Source organism: Taudactylus pleione, unplaced genomic scaffold (assembly GCF_031769625.1).
Source record: "Taudactylus pleione unplaced genomic scaffold, aTauple2 ptg000408l, whole genome shotgun sequence".
Classification (NCBI taxonomy): domain Eukaryota; kingdom Metazoa; phylum Chordata; class Amphibia; order Anura; family Myobatrachidae; genus Taudactylus; species Taudactylus pleione.
The window spans coordinates 7,360,643-7,380,033 of NW_028284810.1; the positions used below are offsets into that span (position 1 = coordinate 7,360,643).

Sequence of the window (19,391 nt, forward strand, 5' to 3'; positions counted from 1 at the left end):
TTTATACTAAGACTTTTTAATCTTTTGTTAGTGATGTATTTATGTCAATTTTGTAATATTTCGCCTTAAGTATGAAATGACAACTATGGTGATTTCAGTTTACCTTAGTTTTGCCAAATTTGTTTAAATTGGTCAGTATTTGTTATATGTGATTGTGAGTCCAATTTTATTCTCTTTATTACAATCCTATTAAAGGTTAAGTTTTATTAAGGGGTGACAAACTGCTGATTTGAGTGCTCTCTTTATAGAGTCTTCTGTGGTTGGCTATACCTCCCACTCCTTTCTTTTTCAATGTTTATATTACTCTGAGGCCACCACCACAATTTAATATACACCCTGAGGGGTACGATTGATTATATAGTGGTTATAATAGCAACCTTGTCTATCCCCTATAATTAATTTTCCTATTACAAGGTGAATAAAAACCTGTGCGGTGATACTTCCCATTTCCCCTTTCCCTTTCTTATGACATACTATGGAAGAGTCATCATGACGTCTCTCCCTTAGTGCCCATTGGTGGGAGCCGGAAGCCGGAGCTCAGGAGTGAGCTCCAGCCTCCGGCTGGCACAGCGGGAAGGGAGCCAGGCATCCGCTGGTAACAAAATCTCAGCAGGCACCCGAAAAATGGAGCCTCCCTGTGGCTCCGGGCTGAGGTCGGTTGGAGGAGGCAGAACTGGTTCCGTCTCCACATAGAAGTGACGGAACACAGTTCCACTCCGTTCCGGCCCTCTTTAACAGGTAGCACCTCCCATTATATATATATATATATATATATATACATATATATATATATATTCAGGGTGTGCAGTACTGTAAACATATATATAAAATTGGGCAAGTGTAGCACACTCAAACTTGATGGTGAAACGGGTGCTTGGTCATAAACATGTAAATAGCAGTAAATATCCAGTAAACCAAAAGACCAGAACACTGATTTATGTAACATGTAAGGTTTATAACATATTAAACCATATTATCCAATAATAAAGTGCCATCAGTTCAGAAAAAGGTGCTTAAATGTGCAAACAGGCTTAAATACTTATCGATAGCCAGATACATAATAAACTGCGGCATAAGACTGGCACCCCAACGATCATTTCAGTGCCCTCAGATGCCTTCATCCAGGGGCATAGCAGCTTCATTATAGTATAACATATCATTTACACCCAACACTACTGAACATTACATGAGGTGAATGAAGAGAACACAAGAATTGGTGACTTAGTGCCTGATTCAGAGTTATACACAATGCCAGTGTTTTCACAAATGGAGTGATGTTTTGTGCATCTGTGTCACACTGCGCATGTGTTGAGGTACATTACCGTAGTCGCAACTCTTTATTCCCAGTGTGACTGACAGTCAGGATGCATCGGGGGGGGGGGCAACGTAGAGTGTCGGACAAAAACGCAGACATGTCTCCACAGTTTTGGGCGTGTCACATCCTGCATCTGCGATCCTGTACACAGGAAACATGGCTCCAGAGTCTCAGTTACGATGACCATTCTGAGTGACCATAGACTCACTCATGGGGGTGCATTTAGTAAGAATCGAGTTTCGTTTTTTTTAAACTCACTTTGCTTCACCAAAACTCGGGTGAGTTTACCGTTTACTAACTTGCACATTTCCTAAGAAGTGAGCTTAGCTGAAAGTGAGTGTTCCGATAGTGAAGCAGAACAAGTTTTTTTCCACCAAATTGCGAGTTTAGATGAGATTACTTACCCGAGATTGCAGTGTTTTCTCTCTGCAAAACTCACCCAGGCAAGCAGCCTGAGATATGTGTAAGCTGCTTGTGTGGTCTACCTGTAAAAAAATGGGTTAAATGTTTTTTTTTATTAAATGACGTAGGGTGCCCCCCCAAAAGCCTAACCAACCCTGGACTTGCCAGCCAGTCCTGGTTCCTAAAATTCTGGGGAACAAAATTAGTAGGCTTCCACCATAATTTAGGAACCAGCAACTGGCTGCAGGGCCAGTCCTGGTTTTAATTAAAGGGAAAAAAAATTGCGTAGGGGTCCCCGTATAATTAAAACCAGCACCGGACCCAAAACAGCCGGCTGTAATGCCACAGCCCAGAGACCCTATTACCAGGGCTCCATGGCCAAAGCATTATCACCCCAAGCCGCTCAGGCCAAGCTGGGGATCTCAGGGAAAGTTGGGCTCTTCCCTGCACCCCTGGGCTGTGGGTACGGGGGTAATAAAGTGAAGTATAGATGTAAACTATTGTATTTTACAGTGGGACTACAGGTGCCAGCATGACTGCCCATTGGCACTTGTGGAACTACAAGTGCCAGCAGGCAGCCAGCACCCGTACCCCCACTGTAAAATAAATAGTTAAAAAAAGACATAACACACACACCGTGACAAGTAAAAGTTTATGACATACACCTACCCACTCACACATACCTGCTGCCAGGTGATCACGTCCCCTTCTCCAAGTAGAATCCTGTTTGGTGTACCTGCAATAAAGATCCTATACTCACCTCCTCCATCGCGCTGGTCTCCGTAGCATCCAGGAGGGTCTTTGAAAAAAAAAAAGGACATCCGAACCATTTACTAAGGTTAGCGCTGCATGTGTGTGTGACCACCTACAGCGGTAACCAGCTCCCGACTGATCAGTGAGTCAGGAGTTGGCAGCCAGAGTGGACACTGATTGGCTCTGGTTCCTGACTCACTGACCAGCCCACGTGGGAACTGTCAGAAGCCGCAGCCAATCAGCGGCCGCTCTAGTGGGGTTCAAGATAGGGGGGACCCCTTTTTTGGGGGGTGCCCACTTCCCCTGAGATCCCCAGCTTGGCCTGAGCAGCTTGGGCTGATAATGCTTTGGCCACGGAGCCCCAGTAATAGGGTCTCCGGGCTGTGGTATTACATCCCGGCTGTTTTGGGTCCGGTGCTGGTCTTAATTATATGGATACCTCTACGCAATTTTTTTCCCCCTATAATTAAAACCAGGACCATCCCTGCAGCCAGGTGCTGAATACTAAATTATGGTGGAACCCTACTCATTTTGTTTCTCGTAATTTTAGGAACCAGGACTGGCTGGCAAGTCCAGGGCTGGTTAGGCTTTTGGTGGGGAGGGGACCCTACATAATTTTTTTAAAACAAAAAACTCTTTGGACTAGGTATGCAATCCACGCCTCTTAAACATCAAATTTTCAATTCTTATCGATGTACTTCATGGTATGAGACTCGTATATTGCTTAATGACCCTCGATTGTTTTTGACCCTCCAGGTTGATATTGGAGAGACATTTGATCCTATTTTTGTGAGGGAAGAGGGAGGGGAATCCAGCTGACCACGTCCGGGGAGAGAATCTTATGTATATATACCGTGTCATTATATGACTGATTGATATATATTGTACGCAATATCAGTTTGAAGTGTGATATATTTTTTCTATGCTCTGATGAATAAAGAAAGGTTGAATAAATATTAGGTATTCAGGCAGAAACATACACAAATCACATTGATCTGTGTATGTTTCTGCCAAACTCGGAGCTCAGGAGGTGGTCTGTTTTAAACATCAATTTATCAGTGAGTTTGCTACAAACTCACCTCAGATTGTAAACTCGATTCTTAGTATATTTGCGAGTTGCAACTTTTTCATATAAAGTACTTGCTAATTTGGCCGATGATTATTTTATTCGAGTTTGCAAACTCACATGAATTTTAACGGTGAGAAGAGAAAACTCACTTCCAAACTCACACCTGTTTGATCTTAGTAAATTTGCGAGCTTGAAAAACAGGCTAAACTCGCATGAGTTTGCAAACTCGCCCAGACTCGATTCTTAGTAAATTTACCCCATGTAGTTGATGTTTGCATGATCTGCATCCGATGCTGAGTATGTGTACACAGTTGCGGACAGCTGAGATGGCTCTGATTGGCCTCAGTACAAGTCCCGGCTGCTCTCCCATTAGCATATTTTCGCACATCCTCAGCAGAAAAAAACAGCTTGGCAGCAATTGCGTACAACTCTGAATCAGGGCCTCCATTCTTTGTTTACCTTTGATAACATAAATATGAGCTTACCCCCAAACTTTTCCATATTTTTTGAAACATTCCATGTCAAATTCAAAGATGCCCTGAAAAAAAGTTTTAGACCTTAGTAATAGGTAATAGGTAAATATTAAAAATCCTGCCAACATCCTTAGAGTATTATCTATTCATAGGTCAGTTTAAATGGGTTTTTGTATCAGATTTTATATTCATACATATATACTGAATATTTTCAAAGAGCTTGAAAAGACTATCAAACTCACATTAGATTCCTTTCATCTACTTCCTTCCTTGTTAATAGTATAAAACACAAGCATTTGGGGGCGTGACCTTGCCACATTGTAAACATCGGACCCCCTCTGTAGATGCTGCGAGGCGCTGCCACTGGAGGGAGTATTGTCACAACATGTTGGGAATGTGGCTGCACTATTGTGACTGCGCCCCTGTTACATCCCTGGCCATGCTCATTTATTTAACCACTTGCCTGGCATGGTCGTATCAGATACGACCACACCAGGCTGGGCTTTCCCTGACATGGTCGTATCTGATACGACCAGTCAGGAATAGCCACTAGGCGGCTACGGGAAGTTAATCTTCCCACTGCCGCCTATATCAGAGGGACCTTCTGGTCCCTCTACACCCGCGGCTCCCCCTCCTGTGTTTCCCGATCACTGCTGGCCACAGTGATGGGCATCTGGCGGCACCCCCCTCCCGGCGTGGCTGCATGCTCCAATATATCCCGATCACTGTGGCCAGCAGTGATCGGGCAGCCCAGCCGGTCCCACCCCCTTCAGTGAGAAGCAGCAGCGGCGGCTCTGATCGCCGCCGCTGCTGCTATGTATCGGAGCCGCCAGCGGAACACCCTTCCGCTGCGGCTCCGGGAACACACAGTGATCAGCGTGATCACTGTGTAGAAGCAGCAGTGCGGCTCTGGTAGCCGCCGCTGTGCTATGGGTCCGGGCCGCCAGCGGGACACCCACCCGCTGCGGCTCCGGCAGTGATCACACAGTGATCACTGGCCATGTAAAGACAGCAGCGGCGGCTCTGGTAGCCGCTGCTGTTCTAAGTATCCGGGCCACTCCCTCCAGCCTCAGCTGCTCCTCCTCCCCCATAATGCCCACTTTTATAAGAGGCCTGGCCATAATAAAATATATATATATATATATATATATATATATATACATATATGTGCATATATATATATAATATATATATATGCATATATATATAATATCGTACGTCCGCACTCAAAGCTTCAAATATAAGTCACATATATATATATATAGGCCCTCATTCAGAGCCGTACGCTCTGAGCAGAGCGCACGCTCTGAATGAGGGCCGGGCTCCATTTTCATGGAGCGTCCTCCTGGACGCTCGTATAGCTGTGGGTCACCACCCACAGGCTATACGAGCGTGCATTGTGATGATCGCGATGGTCGAGACCATCGCGACCATCGAATTTGCGAGCCGGAGCCTGCGGTTGAGGTTTTCAACCGCAAGCTCCGGAGTGATTTTGGCTCTATCAGAGCCAAAATCACTCCCACTGACATCACTAGTGATGTCAGTGGGCCGGCTTTTGACGGGAGGCGTTCCCGTGGGAACGCCCCCGTCAGGGAGGCACGCCCCTGGCACGCCCACCAAAGGGGGCGTGCTGTCAATCAACATTGACAGCACGCCCCCTTTGATCGGACACAACGAGCGAAGGACTTTCCTTCGCTCGTCGCGTCTGGCGCATGCGCACGACGGAGCTCCCTCCGTCGTGCGCATGCTCAGTCCATAACATCGACCCACTTGCGAGCGGACAGCCGCTCGCGAGTGGGTCTGAATCAGGCCCATAGTCCAAATAGGTCCACACTCTCATCTTCAATAATAAATTGCTGGGGTGACACACCCATATGGGATCACAATAATCCTCTTCATGCAAAAGTAGAAAACATTTCTTTATTACATCTCAGTAAAAATTTTACAGCATATCAAAATCCGACGTTTCGGTCCTGTGCATGGACCTTTGTCAAGGTTAAAAATCAAGTGAAGTACAGCACATATATACCCATGTAGTTAATCAAAGAACTCCTCCCCCAATCACTAAAAATATTTCACCTGTTGAAAACAGCAGATAACTTTAACCAAATAATCAAAGCAGCTAAATGAAATGCCAATATAAATAAGCATCATGTGAGGTCAATAAAGTAAAAAATCTAACTTCATACATTTCAACAATCATGTGTAGCCCTGCTGGCGTGCATCTCACATTCCTTCCACTTCCTGTGGTTTGAAACACACTACATCTGGTTGTCAAGGTAACCAGAACACAACTTCCCCTGCACCAGCCCTCAGAGTCAGTGACAGAGACACTATCCATACCAGAGAACTTAAGGTCATGATAAGCAACCACAACAGTGTCTGATCTCAGTCACATGTTGCAAAAGAATCTGCACTATCATAAAACAAACAAGGAACTAATACACAGCACCCATGTGTCCCAGTAAGTGTCTTGGTCACAGCTGCACTGTCAGGTAGTCATGGCAACCAGTATACAAATTCCTGTTATGCATTAGCTATATCAGCTGTGTTCAAATTCACTGCCAGCAAAGTTAACTCTATTGAGATCTCATTAACCCCAATGAGTTAAACATAATATTAAGATCTACCATTAAAAGCTTAAATGCCTCACAGTACAATATACATGGACTTATTCACTGCCAGCAAATTTGACTCTATTGACATCCCCTTAACCCCCACGATATTTATAGGCATAATATTGACAAAATACAATTGCCCTATCCAGATCTAACATCAAAAGCTTAAATGTCTCACAAGCTGATCAACACAAAATATTAACACATATAAACATTTGAATTCAAAGCCACAGACTCCAAAGGAAAAAGCCAGCCGCTAAAAAAATAAAAAAAAATGTCAAAAAAATCATCAAAAAATATAAAAAAAAAATTAAAAATTCCAAAAAATGTGTGCTGAATGGTATATTGAGTCCTGGTAGTGTACCCCCAATATATATCCGCGATCTATTAATCCAGAAACATTCCCAAATGCATGGCTTCGTTAAGGCCACGAGGATAGATCGTATCCAGCTTGTGTGTCCACATTGCTTCTTTTTGCAGCAATAGTTTTGCCCGATCTCCACCTCTCCTTGGCAAAGGCACCTGATCAATAATCATGCATTTTAAGGATGATAAGGTGTGATGTGCTTCATGTGCTTCTTGCCACAGGTTTATCGGATGATCCATTAGATAACGCAGCTCTGATGGAAGATCTGTGGTTAGCCATCCTCTCACGAAAAGGACGAATGGTTTTACCCACATAATATAAGGAGCATGGACACGTCAAAATATATACCACATGGTCAGATGTACAAGTGACACGATGTCGGATTTGGATCTTGCGTCCTGTGTGTGGATGGTGAAAGAACTGTCCAACCATCATTCTCCGGCATGTGGTACAGTTAACACACCGAAAGCAACCAGGTTTAAGTTGATTAAGCCACCCTTGGGCGCTATGTGATCTTTTCATATCAAGTCGCATTAGAATATCCTTCAAATATATATATATATATATATATATATATAGGCGGTGCTCCTTAGAGATCCAGCAGAATCCAACAATACAAAAATAGATAAAAGGCTCTCACCAGGTAGAAAATGAAGATAAAATCACATCTTTAATAGAATCATCTTTAAAAACATCACCATATTGTCGACATTTCGATCCTCACAGGGACCATCATCAGGACAATCCAAGCCAGTGTGAACAGAACAACACCACAAAGCATACTGAGTAACCACTGTCCCTTGCCTCTGATATACCTGCTGCAGGTCCTATAGCTCCAGCCACCAATAAACTCATGGTAAATGCTAAAATCACATGTAGGTTAAAGACTACCACTCTGAAATAACACTAAGTATAGATAGCATAGCGATTTGGCTCCTGAGAAAGTGTGAGCCATATATCTTAAAGGCATAACACTTAAAACTTAAATAAAAAATCGGAAAAACAAAATGGCGCCCACAAACTATGCGTGTCACCTGTATAGCCCATGCGTTCCACAGGGGAAACAATACCAGCTGAACCAGGAAATGTCTTAGTCTGGTCACATGTGTAAACAAACCTCCAGCTGATCAGCAACACTAGCTGATCTCATCAAAAACGGACTGTAATGACTGTGCTAAGTTCAGCACACGAATTCTGCATATAACTAACCCTCCAGCTGGTGAAAAACGCTAGCAATTCATGTCAGGGACAAAGCATATTGGCTCTGATGGATTTAGGACCCACAGCAAAATTGTATTATACCACGAAAAAATTAAACAAAAACTAAACACTATAATGACCAAAGGACAATGTCAGAAAGAAAAAACAAACAACTATTGAAAAAAATCCCCAAATTAAAGTAATAAAATTAAAAACACATCAAAAAACATAGAAAGCAGAAAAGTATAAAGTAATCATATATTCATGTAATGATATAATAATGCACTAAATAGTGCAGATCGGTCCTGTGAAAAAACCCAATCAACGCAAAAATATATTTAAAGGATTTGCCTCATTAAGTCCTCTTGGGGCCACAGTGTCCAGCTCAAAAATCCATCTTGCTTCGCGTTTTCTTAATAACATCTCGCGATCCCCACTGCGTGTCAATTTGGGGATGTGGTCGATGAGCATACACTTGAGACTGGAGATGGGATGTTTATGAATGTCAAAATGCCGCGCTACAGGTTTGTCAGAATCATGGTTCAATAAAGCGCTCTGAATAGAGGAGCGATGATTTGCCAAGCGCTCTCGGAAATTGCGCGTGGTCATCCCGACGTAGTAGTAGCCACACGGGCAAATGATCAAATAAATAACATGATCGCTTGTGCAGTGTAACCTGTGGCGTATCTTGATCTTTTTGCCACTATGAGGGTGTGAAAAATGTGTACCAACCTGCATTGAACGGCACGTAGTGCAGTCTGCACATCTGTAGCATCCTGTTTTGGGCAATGGTAACCAGGATTGTGTTGTAGTCCTAGGCTGCTTCGTGGGTTTCATCAATAGCTGTTTAAGGTTGGCACCTCGCCGGTAAGAACACATCGGCGGTTTCTTGTTCACTTTTGAAAAGCTTGAATCGGTAGTGATAATTGGCCAAAACTTCTTGTAAGCCTGTTCTGTCTGATGAGACTTAACATCAAATGTGGTTGTCACAATCATACGTCGCTGATCAATAGGCTGATTATCGCGTTGTACTACCTGTGAGTGCCTAGATCTCGCTTTACAAAGGCATCTGGCCAAAGTGGTCCTAGTGTACCCTCTCGCCAAAAAACGATCTTCCATCTCAACAATCTGTTGTTCCATGATCTCAGGAACAGTGTTATTTCTCAGTACCCGCATAAATTGAGATATAGGTAGACTCTCTTTCAGACTCACAGGGTGGTGGCTTCTTGCATGTAGCAGAGTGTTGCGGTCAGTCTCTTTTCGATAAAGAGCCGATCCCAACAACCCATCCTCAAGTGTAATGGTAACATCCAAAAAATGCAAAAGCCTCTTATCTATCTGATAAGTGAAGCATATAGGGCTATCTAAGGTGTTCAATTCATTGACCATATCATCAAATTCCAACTTGGTGCCATTCCAAAGGATAAATAGGTCGTCAATATAACGTCCATAGTAAAGTACCACAGGCTCAGTATACTGGTACACAGAATTGACTGTATAATATTTGCTCTATATGTATTTTTTTATAGTTTGATCGGTCCTGTTGATGTCTAAGGTGTTGTAACATTGACCCTTTTTTGTTTTTTGCTTTTTGTTTTTGCTAGTCAGTCTAATTGGTTCTTTTTTTGGGTGGGGCTGATTCCTTGGTTGCCATGTCCACTGAGTTTTCACATATACCTGATGATGCTACATTTCAGATTGCACATAGTTCTCTGATTTCGTTAACTGATGATGATGCGGAAAAAGTGTTGTTTGACCATGTTGAATTTTCCAAATTGCCTGATGAAACTTCCCTTGATCTCTATCATCGTTTATTGAGACTTAAGAAAAGGGAGGTCGATTTAACACTGCATGGTCAGTTTTTATCTGACTACTTTAGAAATAAAAAGATTCCTAGGGGTTTCCGTGTTAACAATACCCCTACGATTGGGAGGAATAATTTGGCCTTCTGCACTAAATGGTGCGGAGTGCTCAATAAATGCTCCTTCGACCTCATCTTATTGCTCATTGAGGAGGTCGGGGTAGAACTTCAGAAAATACGTGGGGATATAGCCTCATTTAATGCCTCTAGTTTAACCACACTTTCTAGTGACAAAACAGACAACTGGTTAGATAAATTAAAAGATCAGCTGACCAATTACCAGCGTGAACTCATAACATTTAAGCGTAAAAAACTTATTACTGTGAATGTTGATTATACAAATAATCAGGTTTATAGATGGTTGCGGGGCGATTCACGTAGGCCATTCACTCGGAGAAATCCTGGTACCTTTAGATCCAGGATCCAGCAATTAGACACAGCCTCCTCACAATCCAATTCTGACAGTGAGGCCACCGATAGCAGGCCGCCCAGTGGGGTTGCTGCATCTTTTTTAGGACGCAGCACGCGAGCACAGGTCGAACTCGCACGAAATCCAAACATAGATACCCAACGAGGTGGACCGGGTACAAGAAGAAGAGGGAGGGACAGGAGGCTGTAGCCTCGGTTTTCAATCTGTCTCATTATCCCCTCTCTGATGCAGAGAAGAGTCTTCTCAATTTGGGTTTATCTTTTGTTCCAACAGTGCAACATGACAAGTTCAGGTGGGCAGTTGATCACTTTAAATTTGGAAGGAAACTAAGGCTGAGGGAATTTTTTTCAGATGAGCAGAACACATTTGATCCTAGCATTACTAGGTTTACTGCACCGAGTATATTTGATCCCACGTCGTCCAATGCCAGTATTGAGACCTTTTTGAGACTCACTGAATTGGAGATGTCCACTCCTGACAAATCTGTTCATTTTGATAATCTGTCGAAAGCACAGAGGCTGGCCCTTAACAGTCTGATGCACAATGATGAAATTGTAATTCGTCAAGCTGACAAGGGCGGCGCTGTGGTTGTTCAGGACTGGAGCGCCTACGATGCTGAAATATCATGACAATTATCTGATGTTAATGTATACGAGAAACTTAGGAGAAATCCTATGCATGAGATAAAACATGAGGTAGATCGCATTATTGATCTGGCGGTTCAACATGGCTGGCTTGAGGAGGGCATCGCTAAGTTTATTAAGGTTGAGCATCCTATATGTCCTATCATCTATACGCTCCCTAAGATACATAAAAGCCTTGTTGATCCACCAGGTCGACCGATTATCTCTGCACGTGGATCACTATTGCAACCATTGGCCTTGTTTTTGGATAGTTTCTTACAACCCCATGTGTGTAGGATGCGGGGTTACCTCCACGATACATCAGATTTCTTGGATAAACTTTTCAACTTAGGTATTGTTCCTGACACGGTATGGCTAGCATCTTTGGATGTTAACTCGCTTTATACGGTGATCCCACACGTTGAGGGCATCGATGCTTTACGCCTAGCTTTGACGGTAGGGCCTCATGTGGGTCCACCCATTGAGTTGCTTTTGGAGTTGGCAAGATTGGTTTTGACCAAAAATCATTTTATGTACCGCAGTGAGTTCTACATTCAACGCATGGGTACTGCGATGGGTTCCAACCTTGCCCCTTCATATGCGAACCTTTACATGTGTCACTATGAGACAACACACATTTTTTCCAGATTTAGTGAGAAACTATTTTACTATGGACGTTATATTGACGACCTATTTATCCTTTGGAATGGCACCAAGTTGGAATTTGATGATATGGTCAATGAATTGAACACCTTAGATAGCCCTATACGCTTCACTTATCAGATAGATAAGAGGATTTTGCATTTTTTGGATGTTACCATTACACTTGAGGATGGGTTGTTGGGATCGGCTCTTTATCGAAAAGAGACTGACCGCAACACTCTGCTACATGCAAGAAGCCACCACCCTGTGAGTCTGAAAGAGAGTCTACCTATATCTCAATTTATGTGGGTACTGAGAAATAACACTGTTCCTAAGATCATGGAACAACAGATTGTTGAGATGGAAGATCGTTTTTTGGCGAGAGGGTACACTAGGACCACTTTGGCCAGATGCCTTTGTAAAGCGAGATCTAGGCACTCACAGGTAGTACAACGCGATAATCAGCCTATTGATCAGCGACGTATGATCGTGACAACCACATTTGATGTTAGGTCTCATCAGACAGAACAGGCTTACAAGAAGTTTTGGCCAATTATCACTACCGATTCAAGCTTTTCAAAAGTGAACAAGAAACCGCCGATGTGTTCTTACCGGCGAGGTGCCAACCTTAAACAGCTATTGATGAAACCCACGAAGCAGCCTAGGACTACAACACAATCCTGGTTACCATTGCCCAAAACAGGATGCTACAGATGTGCAGACTGCACTACGTGCCGTTCAATGCAGGTTGGTACACATTTTTCACACCCTCATAGTGGCAAAAAGAACAAGATATGCCACAGGTTACACTGCACAAGCGATCATGTTATTTATTTGATTATTTGCCCGTGTGGCTACTACTACGTCGGGATGACCACGCGCAATTTCCGAGAGCGCACGGCAAATCATCGCTCCTCTATTCGGAGTGCTTTATTGAACCATGATTCTGACAAACCTGTAGCGTGGCATTTTGACATTCATAAACATCCCATCTCCAGTCTCAAGTGTATGCTCATCGACCACATCCCCAAATTGACACGCAGTGGGGATCGCGAGATGTTATTAAGAAAACGCGAAGCAAGATGGATTTTTGAGCTGGACACTGTGGCCCCAAGAGGACTTAATGAGGCAAATCCTTTAAATATATTTTTCCGTTGATTGGGTTTTTTCCCAGGACCGATCTGCACTATTTAGTGCATTATTATATCATTACATGAATATATGATTACTTTATACTTTTCTGCTTTCTATGTTTTTTAATGTGTTTTTAATTTTATTACTTTAATTTGGGGATTTTTTTCAATAGTTGTTTGTTTTTTCTTTCTGACATTGTCCTTTGGTCATTTTAGTGTTTAGTTTTTGTTTCATTTTTTTGTGGTATAATACAATTTTGCTGTGGGTCCTAAATCCATCAGAGCCAATATGCTTTGTCCCTGACATGAATTGCTAGTGTTTTTCACCAGCTGGAGGGTTAGTTATATGCAGAATTCGTGTGCTGAACTTAGCACAGTCATTACAGTCCGTTTTTAATGAGATCAGCTAGTGTTGCTGATCAGCTGGAGGTTTGTTTACACATGTGACCAGACTAAGACATTTCCTGGTTCAGCTGGTATTGTTTCCCCTGTGGAATGCATGGGCTATACAGATGACACGCATAGTTGCAGGCGCCATTTTGTTTTTCAGATTTTTTTTTTTTTTTTTAAAGTTTTAAGTGTTATGCCTTTAAGATATATGGCTCACACTTTCTCAGGAGCTAAATCGCTATGCTATCTATACTTAGTGTTATTTCAGAGTGGTAGTCCTTAACCTACATGTGATTTTAGCATTTACCATGAGTTTATTGGTGGGTGGAGCTATAGGACCTGCAGCAGGTATATCAGAGGCAAGGGATAGTGGGCCTGATTCAGAGCCGGATGCAATTAGCGCTCGCTCATCCAGAAAATAGGGGTGGCTATTCAAATTAACCGTTCGCTGTTTGCGGTCTGTTCACGCCTCTAGGTCTGAACAAGCGTACAAAACTTGCGGTCGTTTTTTAAGAAACTACGCCCCCTGGCCGCTCGCATCCTACGTCATGTCCGCTATTTATTAGATTAATCGAGTACATCAAACAGGGTATGAACTGCTCGCTATTCTTGTGGTTGATTTTTGCTACCACAATTTTGCGAGCAGTTCTGGCTATAAAATAACCCAGTGACGTGGTCAATGACGCTGCTGTTTTAAATATGCACACCCATAAAACGCCCGTTTTGACCTTTAAGCACGCCTGCGATCGGATCTCCACTCCCCGTTTTCAAGCCCCTTCCCCTGTTACCACCCACATACGCCTCTTTCTGTCACTCAAATTAGCAGGCATTCGCTATTTTGCGAGCACATGAATTTCGGCCGCACTGACTGGTTCGCGCATGCGTATAACGATCCGTACGCATGCGCAGTTGGGCAAACATCGCTCAGAGCGAACGAGCTGCCGCTTACGAGTGGCTCTGAATCAGGCCCAGTGTTTACTCATTATGCTTTGTGGTGTTGTTCTGTTCACACTGGCTTGGATTGTCCTGATGACGGTCCCTGTGAGGATCGAAACGTCGACAATATGGTGATGTTTTTAAAGATGATTCTATTAAAGATGTGATTTTATCTTCATTTTCTACCTGGTGAGTGCCTTTTTTCTATTTTTGCATATATATATATATATATATATGTATATATATATATGCGCATATATATATATATATATATATGCATATATATATATATATACATGTATGTTCTATTAATATATACACATATAGATTTATGTTCTATATATATATATACACATATATGTTCTATATATATATATATATATATATGTTCTATATATATATATATATACATATATGTTCGATAGATATCGCAGAGCCTCTGTTTAGGGATGTCAACCAACCATCGATGGTTTGCAAACATCGATGGTCTGACTGAAAACAAGTGGTTTGCCATTGCTGGTGGCCATCAATGATGGACCATCAATGGTAGCCATTAATCGATGTTTAGGAAACATCGACAATTGTGGTCTACACAGATCTTGCCCAATCGCTAAACAATTGATGGCTTCTAACGATGGTTGAACCATCAATGGTACAGCTGTCAATGGCCATCACTACAGTATAATATAAAAATTGCTATTTTTATGGTATACTGGGTTTTAAAAAAATTTTTTTTTTAAATAAAATAGTGATGGATAAGTTTAAAATTATGTTCTTGACCTAATTCAATCATAAAAGAAACCGACAATTTTGGAGCAGTTTTTGGAAAAATAATTCGTCAGTTAATTGGTTAAAACCACCAGATTCTATGGAGCTTATCTGTTACCAAGGAGACTGCAATGCGGGTGCTCGAATGCTGTCTCTAATACTCAGGTTTCTGCATCAGAGTGATGCAAGATTAACTGCATAACTTTTAATATAACCTCCCCTATATAGGGATGTCACCCATATGGGACCTTTACCCACTTTACTTTAAGATGAGAATCTAGATCACTTTTACTCAAAGTGCTGCAGGAGTATTGCAGAGGAAGGAGCCACAATTCAACCTTGTAAATCCCATCCGCTTTTGTTACACAAGGGATGGGTATGTTATATTAAGGATGCAATTGCGATTGTCAAAAGAAGAACAAGTCCTTTAAAGATAAAAGCCACCTAGAATTCAGGGGGGGGGTCATGGTGTTTAAGGGGCTACACCTCAAAAGCTATAGGAAGTATAGAGCTGAAATTTGGCATGAGCGGGTAGAACTGGCGCCCAGTGCTGCATGTCAAATTTCAGGGCAATAAAATAAAAAAATGAGGATAGGACCACTTTCCTGCTGTTCTCTATGGGGGATTTTTGGGAAGGCATAACTCAGGGTAGGCTATCACCCTAGGCCTGGGGTGCCCTGGAGAGGGGGACCCTTTATTGGGGGGTCCCCAGCTCCCCAGGGATCCCTGGCCTGGGCTGACTAGCAGTCAGGGTTGATCCTTTGGCCGGGGGGTCCAGTGAAAGGGCTCCCCTGGCTGTGGCATTTGCCCCCACTAGAAAAAGTCAGGTGCTGGTTCTGGTAAATACAGGGGAACCCTACTCATTTTTTCCCCTGTATTTCCAGAACCAGGACCGGCTCAGAGCCCAGTGCTGGTTGCGCTGAATACGGGGGACCCCTACATCATTTGTCCCCTGTATTTTGGCAACCAGGACTGGTTCTGAAAAGCCTGGTGCTGGTTGTGCTTCATATTGGGGACACCTACGTAATCTGTCCCCTGTATTTAGCACAACCAGTACTGGATTTCCAAAGCCCGGTGATGGTTGGATTCTTTTTTTTGGGGGGGGGGGGGATGGGGGGGGCATGTATTTAAAAAAAAAAAGTTTTCTTTTTTTTTAAACACAGAAGCACAGACGGGTCTCACTGATCCCGTCCCTGCTTCTGTGTTTGTTTGTTTATTTATACACAGACGCAGGTATCATGGATCTTTCAGATCCGAGCCTGCATCTGTCAGCTGCTACCTCCCCCGGGCCCAGCAGCCCACACTACTGCAGCCTGCACTACTGCCACCCGCATTGCCACTGCTAATGCCCACTACCGGCGGCCGCAGCTAACGCCCGCTACCCCCACTCCCCCGGGTCCCGGCCGCAGCTAACGACCGCTTCCTTCCCTCGAGCCCACCACCACTACTGCCCACACTGGCCAGCTATCTTTGTGAACCCAAGTGAAGCCACAGTTAATACACCTGCTGGAGGCTCCTACTGAGGCTGCGCACAAGTTGAAACTTCCTATCTCTAAAATGGTGGATTCGTGAGGTAATCGTTTAAAAACTGAACTTTCTCAATTACCTAAACCCCAAAAGCACCTACCCTGGAACAATAAATACCTATTAAAACAAACCCAAAGTCTAAGTTCGCCACCTACCCTGAGTTATGCCTTCCAAATGTCCCCCATAGAGAACAGCAGAAAAGTGGTCCTAATTGAGGGCCTGATTCTGACCCGCTCGCGAGCGCTGTATGCTTGCAAGCGGGTCGATGGTGCCTAAGTGCGCATGCGCACGACGGAGGGAGCTCCGTCGTGCGCATGCGCGTGACCCGGCGAGCGACGGGGAATCCGTCGCTCGGGGTCTCGCACCAAAGGGGGCGTGCTGTCCATGGTGATTGACAGCAAGCCCCCTTTGGTGGGCGTGCCGGAGGCGTGGCTGCAAGACAGAGGCGTTCCCATGGGAACGCCTATTGTCTGGGTCCTGCCCCACTGACATCACTAGTGATGTCAGTGGGAGTGATTTTGGCTCTGATAGAGCCAAAATCACTCCAGGGCTTGCAGTCACCGAGACCCTACCGCAGGGTCTCGTCACAAGCCCGATGGTCGCGATGGTCTTGACCATCGCGACCATCATCATGGACGCTCGCATAAGCTGTGGGTGTTAACCCACAGCTATGCGAGCGTCCAAGAGGCCGCTCCAAGAACAGGTAGGAGGGCCCTGATTCAGAGCGAGCGCTCTGGTCAGAGCGTCCGGCTCTGAATCAGGCCCTGAGAGTGTTAAAAAAAACTGACAGTTGGAATGTTGGATTACACCCAAATCCTAATTTTTTTTTGTTTTTGCCCTCAAATGTGGCATGCAGCACCAAGCGACAGTTCTACAACCCCATGCCAAATTTCAGCTCGGTACCTCCAATACTTTTGAGGTGTAGCCCCTTAAACACCATGCCCCCCCCCTCGGAACTCTATGGGAGAATTCTATTTTTGTCGAGGGGACCCCTACATCGTTTGTCCCCTGTATTTTGGCAACCAGGACTGGCTCTGATTAGCCTGGTGCTGGTTGTGCTTAATACAGGGGACCCCTACTTCATTTGTCCCCTGTGTTTAGCCCAACCAGCACTGGGGCTCCAAAGCCTGATGCTGGTTGTGCTATAAGGGCACGTAATTTTTTTAATTACACCTTAATTTTTTAACAGATGCATGGATAGATCTCACTGATACGTCCATGCATCTTTGTCTTTTTCCCAGGTGCATGCCCATCACCAGTGAGTCCCTCTGTTGCCCTGATGCTTCTGTGCACAGTCCTGTTGCTGCCACTGCTCCACACCCCCGCTGCTGCCATTGCCCCCGCAGCCGTCTCTCTCTCTACACACCCAAAACACCTCCTGTGTGCTCTCTGCTCCTCCACATGTAGTGTACCTATTTGTTGTCCTTCTGCCCTGCAGGTGGCCAGGTTTGCTCGTCAAAACCCTGATGGTTAATAAATGATAAAAAAGCAATGAATTTCCATAGACAAAAAAAACTTACGGTTTCACATGTCCCATTAAGGCTTCTTAGCTATGATCTGAAATTTCACAAAACCTACTGAATTTGTGCAACTCAAACTAAAAAAAAGCAATGGATGTGTTCCTTGTGCAATACAGATATGGTATGCCATCACACCCTGTGGTTAACTGCAGATTCAGCACTCTCACAGAGTGAGATTACTGTCACTCACAAAATGGTGGCGCTGCTAATTCACAGAATTGTGTGCTTATTGGAATACACACATGCACCTACCCTCCAACATGACCCCTTCCATTAGGTACACAATGCTCTGCTCCTGGACTTCCTACCTAATTTGTGATTGCAGTCACCTGTGTTGAACTAGTTAATTAATTAATGAGACAGGTGGTTCACCACAGGTGGCTGGAATCATACATTAAAAGGGAAATCCAGGAGCAGAGCAGTCAGTCTATGCATAAATACAAACAACAAGTCGGGTGCTCTCCACTGGGTTACAATAAAAATCTCTTGTAAGTCTCACATATAAAACAGTCTTATTTGTTCTAGTAAAAATTCCAATATCCATCCATCGACGTAGGTGATAATAAAAAGCCTTTTATTCAATCACAAGGCTCACAGGAACCGCACATAAAAGAGAAAAAAATAAAAATGTATATAGTGATGTACAGTAAATAATAAAACTTACTAAAACAATAATCTCCATGATTATCTGACACCTTGACAAAGACCCTGGCGGTCGAAACGCGTTGGTGAAAGGAGCGAACGACTATACCAGAGGGGAACATCTTGGAGGATCATCTGCACTAGCTTGTGCTGGAACAGATTTCTATTCTGGATTTGAATCTGTTGAATTACACGCATGCTGGTGTACTGATTATTACACCCCTACCTCTGGTACGCATTTTCAATCCCACTAATCGTGGAGATTATTGTTTTAGCAAGTTTTATTATTTACTGTACTTCACTATATACATTTTTATTTTTTTTCTCTTTTATGTGCGGTTCCTGTGAGCCTTATGATTGAATAAAAGGTTATTTATTATCACCTACGTCGATGGATGGATATTGGAATTTTTACTAGAACAAGTAAGACTGTTTTATATGTGAGACTTAAAAGAGATTTTTATTGTAACCCAGTGGAGAGCGCCCGACTTGTTGTTTGTATTTATTTCAGTTCATTTTGGAGATAGTGACCTCCGGATTTTGAGTCGAGTGGCTGCACTCCCCAGTTGGAGCGCAAATTATATTTGTTTGTTTTTAGTCAGACTATGCAGTCTATGCAACTGAGGTCTGAGCAGAAGATAGAGCTGCAAAGATGGGATAAGAGTGGAGTGGATGGGGAAGAGACAGAGCGGTGTGGATGGGGACATATAGGCGTGGAGAGG

General features: G+C 43.5%; 1 protein-coding gene across 1 annotated transcript in view; it reads right to left on the reverse strand.

Moving 5' to 3' along the window:
* Nucleotides 1-19,391, reverse strand: part of LOC148506300 (cytochrome P450 3A24-like) — a 56,293-nt gene that overhangs the window by 18,578 nt on the left and 18,324 nt on the right. The window contains exon 3 of the mRNA XM_088446948.1: nucleotides 4,025-4,077. Within this exon, the coding sequence (XP_088303074.1) occupies nucleotides 4,025-4,077 (53 nt within the window). The remainder of the gene's footprint in view (nucleotides 1-4,024; nucleotides 4,078-19,391) is intronic.